The sequence below is a fragment of the Oreochromis aureus genome, linkage group 8 (genome assembly GCF_013358895.1).
Source record: "Oreochromis aureus strain Israel breed Guangdong linkage group 8, ZZ_aureus, whole genome shotgun sequence".
NCBI classification, from domain to species: Eukaryota; Metazoa; Chordata; class Actinopteri; order Cichliformes; family Cichlidae; genus Oreochromis; species Oreochromis aureus.
This window is the reverse complement of record NC_052949.1, coordinates 4,768,263-4,781,856: the sequence shown is the minus strand read 5'-3', so window position 1 is coordinate 4,781,856 and position 13,594 is coordinate 4,768,263. Positions and strand designations below refer to the sequence as shown.

Below are 13,594 nucleotides of genomic sequence, written 5' to 3'. Positions count from 1 at the left end.
CGTTTAACAACGATAAAAAGACAAGTCACAAACTAAAAGAAGGAAAGAAAAGCTTGCAAAATGACTTTTAAAGGCTTAGAGTTAGACTTGAATTACAATGATGACTTCCATCAAATTCATGTGTTGCTGGATCTTTTCATGGAGTATAATAGATAGTATAACTTTAGCCTTCTTCTTCTGTAATTCTTGTGGTAAAAGGGTTGGTTTTTATATTGTATAGTACTTTTGAGTATTCAAAGTGCTTTATACAACATGTCTCATTCACGCAAGCACTTCTTTTCTACATCTAAGTGCTTTTCATCTAATACTCACACTCCGATGAATGCATCAAGGCCAATTCTGGGTTCTCTGCAAGGATACTTGCAGACTAGATTGAACCACTAACCTAAAAGGTCACAGATATCCAGTTCTCTGATTCAAACATTCTTTTATAGCCTTCTATAGTCTTCTCTATATGCTTGTCAGAGAAATCCAAAAGGTTTAAAATATCTCCATGCAAAATGCTTTGTAGTATCTTCTCTGAGTAGTGAGTAGTTATGCAGCATGATGTTGTAACCCAGTAAGAAGTGAACAAGCTCTGTAACCCTGAAACTTCTGGTTAGGGTTAGAGTGAACTGTATCTTTAGCCTTTAGTTCTCTGTTTCACTTTGTGTTTTTTACATTAGTTTTCTGTTTAAGGCAATCTTGTAGAATTTGTGTAACTTTTCTAGTCTTGGATCTTTCGGTGTCAAGTTTATGTGTGCTTCTGTATGAAAACACTTCCTGCTTTATTTTGGTAGTCTCTTGACCTCTTTCGTTTCGTTATCATTGATTAGTTTCACCTGTTTCTTGGTCCCCAGTTGTTTCCACTCCTCATTAGCGCACAGCGCATTCGTCTGTGTGTACCCGACTTTCACTTAGACCTTATTGCGTTGTAATGTGCTGCCAGGATGTTATTACTTTGTATCTTGGACATTGTTTTGCCTCTGTTTTGGATTCACGTTGGAGTTTTTATCATCCAAATAAACAGCTTGTCTTTCGTTTCATCAAGAGTGCTTCTGAAGTCTGCGTTCATTCTTCACAGTCAGTTTCAAGACATCAGCTAGACCGGAGATGTCAACAACCTTCAGCCTAACTGCATCATTTACTGGGAAGTGTTAAGTAACACTAATATGGTGCCAAGCAAGCTAACGAGGTCCTTGGAAACCAAATATCACTTCTGAGGGAAACATTGCTTTCTGTAAAACAGAGAAATGGTGTGAATATTTGACTGTTCAATCACACCCACGGTCTTGCACTGGTCAGAAACTTTATTCAGTTTAAATGAGCTGTGTAAATGAGCTGTCTGTGCAGTCTTAATGTTTCGATAGGCAACTCACTGTCAGAAAAATCTCATTAATGCAGTTGCGTATACTTCTTACTTATCTTTGTGTGTATGTTTCCCTCTGCAGACACTTTCTCTGCTGCTGATGGGAGCTGGAACCAAATTTCTTGAATGTGTCATCAGACTTGGCCATTAAAGCTGATTCTGATGCATTCACTGCTCTAGCGATTTTTATTTTTCTGGCAGCAGAATGGTTTGTGTGGGGGGACTGAATCAAAATAAACTACAGCGTATGCTCGTGGTAATGAAGGAAAATGTCACTCACAGATTTTAATAGTTTCTGGACCACAGCAGAGCTCAGAAGCACAGGGGAGTCAGATTTAGGACTTTGGAGAATCTGGTTTTGGCCTTTTAATTGCATTTAGTGACAATTAGAGAAATCTAGCGTATCAACCGACTTTTCCAATTATTCAGCGCCCGTTTCTAAATTGCCGAATCAATTTTCACCTCGCTAATAGGTGTGAAAAGAGAGCAAGCACTCCCAATGAAATGCTGGCAGGGCTAGAGTATAATTAAGAATATTGTACAATGCAAATGTGATTACGGCTGATTATTAATAGACATTCATCTCCCTAATGTAACGCTTTGCCCTTGTCCTTTTATTACCCGGATAGAATAAAAAGTTCCTTGTTGAATATCTTGAAAAGAGGCTTACTTCTCATTGTCGTAGTAGAGCTTCCCGATGGCCCACGCCACGATTATCGGGAATGGTATACCTGTAAGGCAAAAAAACACAAAATGACAGGTGGTTCTTTCATCTTTCTCTGCTATTCAAATCACAAAATATCACTCCAGGGATTTCATGCTGGAATATGAAATCCTTTTCTTTTTTTTTTAAAGCACAGCACCAGTGACTGCCAAGCTCTGTCAGGAGCAATTGTTGCCTGTGCGCCATGATCCACAGATGCAAGCCAAGACTTGTCACCATCTGAATGTTTCTTTGTGAATGAATAAAAAGCTGGACTCTGGCTGACGATAATGCGGAGTGATCTTGTGATTTACCAACTTATAGAAGCTTAATAAAGCAGAAAAAAACAGCCATCACTCACTTTGAAATGATACTAACAGGAGCATCAAGACCCTACGCGCCAACGAGTCACACATTTAAGTCAAATCTCTGGAATATTTCCACGCTGTGGGAAATTTACTGTCATCAGCAGGAAATTCTCCCCTCACAGCTCCAGATTCCTTGATAAATTACATTTTTCTTGCTGTTTTCTCCTCTTGTCCACCTCCTGACTTGTGGAAAGCAATAATGTGTTCCTGAAGCCAGTGATCCAACACATAGTAAAGCACAGAAAATCTGACCTTATTTATTTTGATGAAATGTGCTGCGGTCTCTCCTTCACACTGAGCCTTCACATCATCCCCGGAGGGAAATGTAATCCAGCTACACAATACACCTAATCTCAACAACTGAAAGTTTAGTTTGACAGTGTGAAACAGGCTGTCAGTGAACTCCACACCAAGGCATTTTCCAGCTGCCGCACAAAATCCTGGGATCTCCATCAAGTCAACTGCCTCCTGCTGTTTGATAAAATAGCATCTGATGTTCAGGTACTTCTTTTGAGATGAAACTCACAGGAGCTCTGAAATTCATAGTTGGACTCTGAGATATCTCTTTGATAATCTTAAGGTTTAGTCACACAGGCCTACAGGCTGATCAGCGAGCCCCCCGGCAACTACAGCTTTTTTCCTAGTGACCGCCGGTTGGCAGGGAGTTTCGATATTTGTAGGCCTGTGTGACTGGGCCTACACACTCCCATTAGTCAAAGTGAATCTAACCCTAAAGCATTTAGTATCTTTAGCTTGACATTTTGGGAATTCTTTCTGAGAGATTAGTAGGAAAATTAAACCTACTTTCTTGACTTTAAGTTTTAAATTAGGACCAGAAGAGGTTAGTTTAATGCTGAAAAAACTACTTTACTGTTGCCTCACAGCAACAAGGTCCTGGGTTTGCATCCACTATTTGTCCAAGGCCTTTGTGTGTAGGCTACTTCATCATCCTCCCACAGTACAAAGACATAAAGTTATTGTGGATAGGTTAATTGGTGATACTAAGTGAACGGTTGTGTATTTCTCTGTGTGTTAGCTCTGACAGTGGAAGAATAAGCTAGATGAACCTTTAGAGGTTATACAGGCTGATAAATCGGGGTCAAACCAAGCTAGCCACCATCTTTTATCTGTAATGTCATGATGTCGGTGTAGCCCAGCTAGAAAAAAAGAGCAGTAGAAAGTAATTTTTGGGTGTATGATGTAAACGATTTAGTAGATTTTTTTATTGTGTAACTTGGCCAATCAGCAACGAGCTCCCAGCGACCCTTGCTGTTGTCCTTGATCACATGACATTCCGTAGTTGCCTTTTCGTTCCTGTTCATACAATGCCATGTGCTCGGCAAACTAATGTTACCGAAGCCGAATTGCTAGGAGTTGCAACGGAGTCTGCCGCAGTTCTTTTGGTTGTTCCGAATTTCACCCGGTTCAACTGTCAGGTTTTTTGTTATCTGGCCAAAGGATGACTCGACAGACAAACCCAGTCTGAAGAAAGCCTCCATCGAGGAGCAGTGATTCCACAGTTCCAGTTAACTGCATGGCGAGCCAACCCAAAGTGGATAGGATTTGCTGAGGTTTTATTGAAGCCAGAGCTTCGTTCCCATCGAAGCTTCAGACACCTGCAGGACTACAAATGTTCTTCCTTCACCGGAGTGTAGTAGGACAACAGTTAAACAAACTGAACGGGCCCAGCGATCCATCAGTTATCCAACATTATTCATTCATACATTTGACTCAGAGAAAGCTGTATGCGCGCACTTTTTTTAGTTTGTTAATTTTGGGGGAACTATTTTGTATTTTATTTTATTGTTTCAAGTACATTTATTTGCAGCTGCTGTGTGTCAAATATAACAATTTGTGCACTGTTTACCCTGGTGTGGTCCTTCCTTATTGATGTTTATATCTTGGGCTCCTGCCGATCCTAGATTATCTGATACTGGCCTAGTGGGAATTTGGTCATTCGTGCTAATAAACCATAAGTAGGGTTACATCGGGTTTCTTTCAGTCATTTGTTGTTTTATTTTGAACTGCTACAATTTTGTTAGTTACGTTTGTATTAAGCCTTTCTATCACTCCATTAAGAAGTCTTCGATGTTCCACTTAATGAGATTTATCTAAACTGCTGTTATTAAACCAATAGGTTCGCTTTTTGAAAAAAATCCCCTGCATCTTTCTCAGAGTATGCATGAGAGTGACTTCAATCCAGTGCTGATGTACTGCAAATAAAATGCCACTTGATGGTGCGTGAATTTATTAGTTTTTTCAGAGTTTCATCATATTTGCATCCTGCCGTGCGTCAGCTGGTGTCAGATATTTGTTTGTTTTTCCCTTGCTTTGTCTGTTTATACATATTTTAATATGCCTGAACTCGTAAAAAAGCTGTTTTCATATATTTTTGTGTGCGTCAGATAACGGGAGTATGACACTGAGCCTGCAATGCAGCCCTTTAAAACTGGATTTTACACCACTATCACCTTTTAAGCCATTTACAAGCTGCTGCACCGTCCTGATTTATTGTAACTTGTTTTTAGTCATTGATGATTAGGCTTAGTTTGGTAAGTAGATAAGATTTGTTAAAAAGCTCTTAGATTTGTCATTAAGTGGTTGTTTGAGCAAAGAAAAAAAGACTCTTGGTGGTCCAAAAATCTACTGAACTGATGTGGCAACTCTGAGCCAATCTCATCAGAGGCTCTGCAAGAGAATTTTGGTAAATGTTTCCCATTTTCCCCAAAATGTCCTTGTTAAATATTAACTGATAACTGTAGAAGTGTTTTTTAATGCAGATGATTCAACATAAAAGCAGTAAGGCTGCTTACACCAGCCGATGCAGATGAACATCCACTTGCGGAGCTTGTCGGTGGAGTAGGTGAGGACGATGGCGGTGTGGAGGTAGCAGCCCTCTCCAAACATCCAAAAGAAGTTGGTGGAGTGGAAATAGTTGAAGGAGGCGGTCACAAGGCGACACCATATCTGCAAAATGAAAACAATTATCTGCATTTAAGCAGACTTTAATGTGTTGTTAGTGAATTAAATTCAACCAAGACAAACTGATAATACTGCTGCTGCTAAAAAACTGCCATATCTACAAGCTTTTATCCATGGCTTCATGCTTGCTCTGTTCTAGTCTTACTTTCACCTGACAAATTAAAGGCAAAAATGTCAATATTTGTACATTCTGAGAACAATTTAAACTAATCAAGCTTAAACTTATTATGGAAGACATACTTTTATACCTTAATGCATTAATTTGTTTCTTTTTTGTTATGTCCAATAAAAAATTTAATTCGGTGGTCAAAAATATTTCAATCTAACTATAACATATAGACTTTATATCCATTATTTACATGATCAAGCCTCTGGTTCTGCCAGAGGCTTCTTCCTGTTAAAAGGGAGTTTTTCCTTTCTACTGTCACCAAGTGCTTGCTCACAGGGTCGTTTGATTGTTGTTGTTGGGGTTTTCTCTCTATTATCATAAGATCTTTACCCTACAATATAACAGGTGACTGTTGTAGTGCTTGTTGTTGGTGATGTATCAGTGAAATTGGATTCAACTGAATTGGATAAAAAGAGTAAAAACAACATTTTCCTACACAGGCTGACACACAGAGGTCTACTGGCATTCGTTAGGAACTAGTTTCACACCTGGATTAATACATATGTTCTTCTTCGATCAGCAGGACTGTTAATGGGATTAAGTCAAACTAAGCTACAGAGTTCTGGCACTGAAGGAACATTTCACCCAATGAATATATTTGGCTCATCAGTGTGTTTTGTTTTTAAGGCATTTAAATGAAACTATTTTGTTGATAAATTACTGTTAAACATCTCCTTTACTTTAAAACCAAAGTTGATTGTTTTTTTGTGTTAAAGCTCACATAAATGGGCTCATACCACGTTGCTCTCGTGCACCTCGGGGCTCATGGTCATTTGGACGATGAACCAGGTGGCGTTCCTCAGGATGAAGGCGGTTATGAGGTTCCAGTGGATGATGTTTCTCAGGCAGCGGATGCTCCTGTGAGAACAGAAAGAGGGAAAACTCAACTGCTGATGCTGCTTTTCCAACATTTCTCTTGTCGTTAGGTCAAGAGCTTAATTTAATTCTCAGAAAGATTAAAAAAAAATATGTAGTTTAAAAGCAAACATGTGAGCAAAGCTGGCAGGAAATATCTGATTTAATTATCTCCTCCTGCTGAGTTTGAGTCTATTTTTGACAGTCACAGTGTAACTCCAACATTACAAATTATAATATCGAAAACACAGAAAATGAAGCTGATAGATAAGAATAACGAGCTGATGTAGCCTCAAAAGGAACATTTCCCATCAATGCCCACTTATATAATAAGAAGTAAGACTTAATTCCTGCTGTACTCTTTTGTTTGTGTAATGCCCTGAAAGCCTGATGTTTTTTTTCTTTATTTAAATGTGGTAAATAAATTCACCTGGGGATACAATTAAAATCTGCCCAAGTGCCTCAGAGCGAGCGCTTGAAAATAGAAACATATGACTGCACGGACTGAGCACACCATCCTCGCTCGCTGCAGTGACGGCCGCGTTAGCTGTCACCAGCTGACGGCATTATCAGCCGGCGAGGGCCGCTTCCTCTTCTGCCAAGCATGAGTGACGTGATTTATTTTTCAACATGCATTAATTCTTAATAGGTGTCACTTTCACTGGCTTTGTGCTGACTGAGCAGATGCATGAGCAGCATTTTCCAGCAGCATTGTATTTACTTATTTATTATATTGCACATTGTACAAATTGTATCATGTTTTTATTTCTCTCTGAAGACGCTCTACCCCATTAGTAACATAGCAGGCTTCAAAATGCTCAAACACTGTTTGGATTAATTGCAGTGTCATTTTAAATAAGGTTTTAAAAGCAGCCTTGAGATGATAAAAATCAAATAAGTTTGTGTTTTTTAAATCCTGTTGTTCCACAAATGAGAAGATAATTTCCCCACATCATGTTATAATGTTGCCACCATGCCAGGAGCACAGCGAGCACCTCACTGCCCTCGGCATACTGCCTGTGGGGGCAGTGTGGCCTGATGGGACTTAATTAAGAGAATGGCTACATGCTCCTGCAAACAAGTCTTTGTTAAAGACGCAGTAAAATCGTTTTTCTTTTCTTCTAATCTCACAATGACGCTTTCTTTTTAAAAATGTTATTATTTTATATTATACTTGAATTGGGTTTTCATTCATGTGATACTGAACATACTGAAGGTCCAGAATCATATGACAACCGCAGACATAAATTTGTAGCTTTGCATCTGTACGCCACCACAATAGATTTTAAATCAAACAACTAAAATGATTCAAGTTCTGTTTAGAAATTACTGCCATTTTTATACACAGTCAGATATTTTAGACAGTAATTGATCAGTCGGCTGATGTAGTCGGCTGAATAACAACGGGAACAGGACTCATGTCTGAGTCCTGTTCCCGTTGTTATTTTGTAAGAAATTAAGCAGATGAAAGAGCTCGAGTCGATTCCAAGGCTTGAACCAAGTAACTTTTAGTATGAAGGACAAAAAGGTTTGAAGGTAAGGAGCCATCGTTAGCCTGAGATCACAAAATAAACCTGTTAGAGACAGAGCAGAAACCTTAGGACCTGCCAAATCAACAAACCTGGTGCATTCGTAAAAATGAGGAAAGCCCTGGTCAGGAGCACCAAAAGGCCCGAAAGGCCACAGACGACACCTGAAGTGCATTTAGACAGAACTATTTGACTGAACATCTAATCAAGTCCAAAATATGGGGGAAGTAGATACATCATTGTTAAAGACTACAATCAAGAGACACCTTCATGAATGTAAATACAGAGGTTTCAGAACGAGGTGCAAACCACTGGTTACTCTGAAGATCAGGAAGGTCAGATTAGATTTTGACGAAAACATCTAGAAGAGCCTGAACAGTTCTGGAAAATTACATTTAAAAAAAATCTGTGGATGAATGAAAACAAGGTGAAGAATGATGGGGGAAAAAGGATAAGGTGTTTCTGGACTTTTAGGTTCTTGTTCATTAAGACTTCTTTGTTCTTAGCTTGATTATTACATATATATGTATATTTTAGCTCCTTTGACTCCTCAGTGTCTCCCTCTGTCCACTCAGTTTACTCGCATTCAGCTTTACTTTGCTAATCACATTCTCTCATGTCTGGTTTTACCTCCTGTCTGTTGTTTACCTTGATCATATTCAGCTGTGTTTAGTTTCCCTCCTGTTTCATGTGTATTTATAGCCTGTGTTTTTAGTTGTGTCACGCTGTGTTTCAGCCCTGTGAAGTTCCTAGGGTGTTCCCTGCTGGTTTCTTCTGTGTTTTTGGACATCAGCCACAGTAAAGATTCACTTTTTGTTTTCTTCTAGTCTGACTCTGCAGTTTGCAGTTAGGTCTCATCTCCATGCATTTCACGACACGAGGAGAGAAACAGTTCCCAATCTGAAGCACACCACATCACGGAGGGCATCGTATGGGCGTGCATGGCTGCCAGCAGAACTGGGTCACTAGTATTTATTGATGATATGACTGCTGATAGAAGCAGTGGGATGAATTGTGAAGTATACAGGGCTGTACTCTCTGCTTAGATCAGACAACCCTTCACAGTGCAAATGGATAACAATCCAAAGCAAACTGCAAAAGCAACCCAAGAATTTCTCAAGGAAAAGAAATGGGACATTCTTCAACGGACACATCAGTTACCTGATCTCAGCCAAACAGAGCAGAAGGCACAGAGGGAAGAGAACCCACAAACAAGCAGCAACTGAAGGTAGCTGCAGGCAAAGCATCTCAAGGGAGGAAACAGCTTTTTATCACAGGCTAGACTTCAGACAGTCAGACACTGCAAAGGATTCTCATTCAAGAATTGAAAACACACCTTATATTTAAAATGATGTTAGTTTTTCCAATTAATTTTGAGTATTTTAGTATAAAAATGTCTGTAATTCCTGTTCATGCAAATCTTTTATCAGTCAGTGACAGTGCCAGTAATATGAAGTTATAACCAGTCAACACTACAAAGGAATTGGTTCCTGGACCAATCACAGTGTCCTCCTTTTCCTTTGATAGGAAATGGTCTCTAAAATCAGAGGGTGCCAGTTTGAGTTGCTGTCATGGTAGCTGTCCTAACATGATTTTTTAAAGCTTTGTTTAATGTTCTTTCTCCATTTATTGATAAAAGGATTAAATAAAACATTTATTGTCCCGGTCATTATGTCATTGACGTTCTGTCGCTGATGTCGGCCCAATTTTCATTTTGGAACTACTTTTCTGCCGAGACTAGGCGTTGAGAAAAGATGGTCATCTGGCAGGTACTCAACGTCAAAATGTTTGCCGGGTAGTTTTCCCAAATCCTGCAAACAGGGGGGAGACTGACAGATGACAAGAACATAACCCTCTTGGCAGATGTAATAATCCATTTGACACACCAGGAAAAATAAAGATTCTCCAGAGGAAACGATGTTCAGTCTTCTGCTGAAAATAGAAATGTGGTCTGAGCTCAGATGGTGCTGGATTTATGCTCAGCATGGCCACTGTGTTCCCAGTAATTCTGCTGCAGACACTGTTTGGTATGCAGGAAGGACTTAGGTCCTTCCTGCTTAGATCACGATGACATTTTAGAAGATTTGCTGACTTTACCACTGCTGTGCCCCTCTCTTAAATGAGGACAGTTTGGATTTCTGGCTTTCTCTGAGAGTTTCTTCCAGATATATTTGGAGCACAAAACTTAACTTTGCTTCTCAGTGTTCACAGTTCACAGTTTTGACAGTGTGAACAGTAAGAAGATGGATCCCCGGTAATCCAAGTGGCCCGGGTGGCCTATTTTTTTTTTAACCCGAATTACTGCACAGTAAGCTTTTCACTGTAAGTATTACGCCATGTAGCACACTCACAGTCTCCAGTGAGGAGCTCCACTGCTGGGCTAAGATTCACTGCAGTCAGATCAACTCGAGGATTCGGTGTTATAGATCTGTCCGTGCATGTAGGGAAAACGTACGAATCCTGAGGCGCATTTCAATAAGAAACACCCGGTTTAAGATGCTGTTACATGCGCCACCAGTGACAGCTATAACTCTTAGAAACCCGATACAACATTTAGGAGGCTGAATGAGTTCCACTTTCTGATTCTGGGTCAGTTTTGGATGAATAACTGAACTGAAATGACAGTTTTTACAGCTGAGTATTTATAGGCATCAACCAAAGTGGGGCAGCAGCTGCTCAGCAGGTAGAGCTGCATGTTCACTAGTCGCAGGGATGGTTATTTACTGACTTCTCTCAAATGGTCCTTGAGCAAGACACATGTCACGTTTGTTGAGACTCACATGAACAGATGCATTTTTATATAAACAAGTCAGCCGGCTAAAATCAGGGAGCTGAATGTTTTCTGTTGAAGAGGTGCCATATGCTGTATGATAACAGGGGTTTTATTGCCAGGGATCAGAGCGTAAATGTGTCCAGGAAGGGAAGAAATGGAGGTGTTCTTTGTCACGTAAAAGGAAATGAAGTATGAGGAGGTACGACCTGCTGTAACTTCAGGATTTTGGCATCCAGCTGCTGCTTTCTGATGGAGAATCTGAAAGCCAACTTCTCTTCCTCCTGACTTTTATTGCCAGCGCAGGACTTTTAATTCTCTGCGTACCTTTGCCTTTGAAGCATAAACACAAATTACATTTTCTATTTGCTGTTAGGTGCAAAATATAATGACTGCTTTCCTGTAGGCCTTATTATTTATTTGTTTTCCAACTCACTCCCCAGTTTTTGCTCCAGATTAAAGAACATTATGATTGCAGTATAGATGTCATAAGTCTTCACTTCATAGTTAAATTTAGGTCAGATGTTCACAATAAGCAGCAACTTCAAAGGCTGTAAAATGAAGGCAACATCAAAGTATGCAAACTGCAGTTCCTCTAATGACCACTTGAGGCCTGCGCCAACGAGCACTTTTGCTCTTTAGTTATGAATTATTAGGGAATGTGGTCGTTTTGACTGATAGGCCAATACCTCTGTACAACTTTACCACCTGATGGTATTACAGCGAATGAAATATTAAAATGACTGTATTTTTTTTTACCATTTGCTCTTGATATTTTATCACATTTTTTCCAAATTAGGTGCAAAAGTGTGTTTTGTGCCACGAAATAATCCACTACAATGCTGCACAGAGGCACTCGTTCATCTGCATAGCGACCAGCTGCACAACCTGATACTTGGATGTGCCGGTCAGCACCAAAAATTTTAAAATGATTGCCAATTAAGCAGCGTTTCTTCCAATTTCCTGTCACTGCTTTGTCCCATTCACGCTGCTTGTTAAGTTTAAAGTTGGACAACACGCAGCTGCTTTTGACATTTCTGCTCAGAAAAACATCTTTAGCTTCAGAAACATTCCTCAGTAACACTAACCTCTTCTTATTTTCCAGTCACTGGAGCAGATATTTGAGAAACAGTGAGGTTATCGGACCTTTTCTACAGAAACAACAGGAACAAATACTCCATCCACCTTAATCACAGTAACACCAACAGTACGCTCTGCAGGTTTGTAGCACATGATAAATGATGGAAAGGAAGGACTGAGTGTTTAGAAGGAAGATTACCCTAAATTTTTGCTACATGCTCTTAAGATTTATTAGACTTTGTTGTGTTTCTTTGTGTTTTGGCTTTTTTGTTTTGCTTGCTTTCATTTAAAATGGTTTGATTTGTGGTCTACTAAAGCTTGTGTAGCGTCATACTACTTAAACTGCTTGTGTCTTTGATAAAAACGAGACCAGGCACTATCTGTTATCTGTTAAAGACAGAGGCCTTCGGGTGGTGGTGGTTAATTGAACACATTAATTGATACTTCTTCATGCTGCTGGCGTTCTTCGGTTAGGATTCAAAGCGACAGACGACCTCATTTAAAACTGCTGTCAACTAATTATCCCGAGGTCCATTTGAGTGTACCTGAAGGCACCTCGCTTTCAGGTACACAAAAAAAGTGCATTCATTTTAATTGGATAGAAATATTCCATTCGTTCAGATTACTTAGTAATGACTTCAGCCTGATCCTTGTTTGTCAGCTAAAAATAAACAAAACAAACAAGCAAATAAACTGTGTATGTTTTAAGTGATTGGTGGAACTACTCAGGTAATCATAAGGCAGTAACTCAATGCATTTAGATAAGCAGACATGGTCACGACGACCCGCTGAAGGCTAAATCAAGAATCAGAACTGGGAATAACGGTTATTTAAGTGACCCTGAACGTGGCATGGGCTGGTCTGAGTGTTCCATCATGCAACACTGCTGCAGCATTCAGATGGTAGTGTCAAAGTTTGAATTTGAATGTTGTTGATGACCACGGGCATCATTTTAAGACCACAGTGTACCCATCTCCTGATGACTGCATCCAGCAGGATAACACAACATGTCACAAACCTCAAATCATCTCAAACTGGTTTCCTGAACAGGACAATGGGTTTACTGTATTCAAATGGCCTCCAGAATCACCAGATCTGAGTGGAATAGATCACCTCTGGGCTGTGGTGGAACATGAGATTCTCATCATGGATTTGCAGCAACTGACAAAAGGAAGTCTAACCTGGTACGAACAAGGTTTAACTAATAACCAGTGTTGGGACTAACGCGTTATTAAGTAACGCGTTACAGTAACTACGTTATTATTGTGGTAACGAGCACGGTAACTAGTTATTATGCCAAAACCAGGAACGCGTTACTCGTTACTGGGATTTAGATAGGCTCGTTACTCGTTACTTCGTGTGGTGGATATCGCGGAGCTTCCACAGATTCAATAACATTAGCAAGTGGTGGAGGCCAGCAGGTGGATGAAGGAAAAAGGAGGCAAGAGGAGAGAGACCAAGCGGCCGCCGGTCCGAGTGTCAGGTGAACTGAACTTCAGGTAAGAAGTTATGACCTGCAGTCTGTCTGAGTCAGATATAAACCAAGTTTAGGTGGAGTTTATTTTCGGTATGCTGACATTTTCGTACTGCGTGCTAGCTAGCATGACGGAGTTTCTATACAGCTGGGTGGGTGCTATGTTACTGATGTTGAACTTTATTTTGTTCATACGGTTAATTATTAGAGTTGCCAACCGTCCCCTAAAAAACAGAATCGTCTGGTATTCAGAGCAAATATTACGCGTTTCGTACTGAGGTGAAAAGGAACACAGTTTGTCCCGGACTTCAGCTAC

General features: G+C 40.0%; 1 protein-coding gene across 1 annotated transcript in view; it reads right to left on the bottom strand.

Moving 5' to 3' along the window:
• Positions 1 to 13,594, bottom strand: part of LOC116321249 (corticotropin-releasing factor receptor 1) — a 97,301-nt gene that overhangs the window by 22,048 nt on the left and 61,659 nt on the right. Inside the window, exons 7-9 of the mRNA XM_039615979.1 lie at positions 6,308 to 6,428; positions 5,233 to 5,386; positions 2,019 to 2,079 (exon numbers count right to left, since the gene is read on the bottom strand). Coding sequence (XP_039471913.1) covers positions 2,019 to 2,079; positions 5,233 to 5,386; positions 6,308 to 6,428 — 336 coding nt within the window. The remainder of the gene's footprint in view (positions 1 to 2,018; positions 2,080 to 5,232; positions 5,387 to 6,307; positions 6,429 to 13,594) is intronic.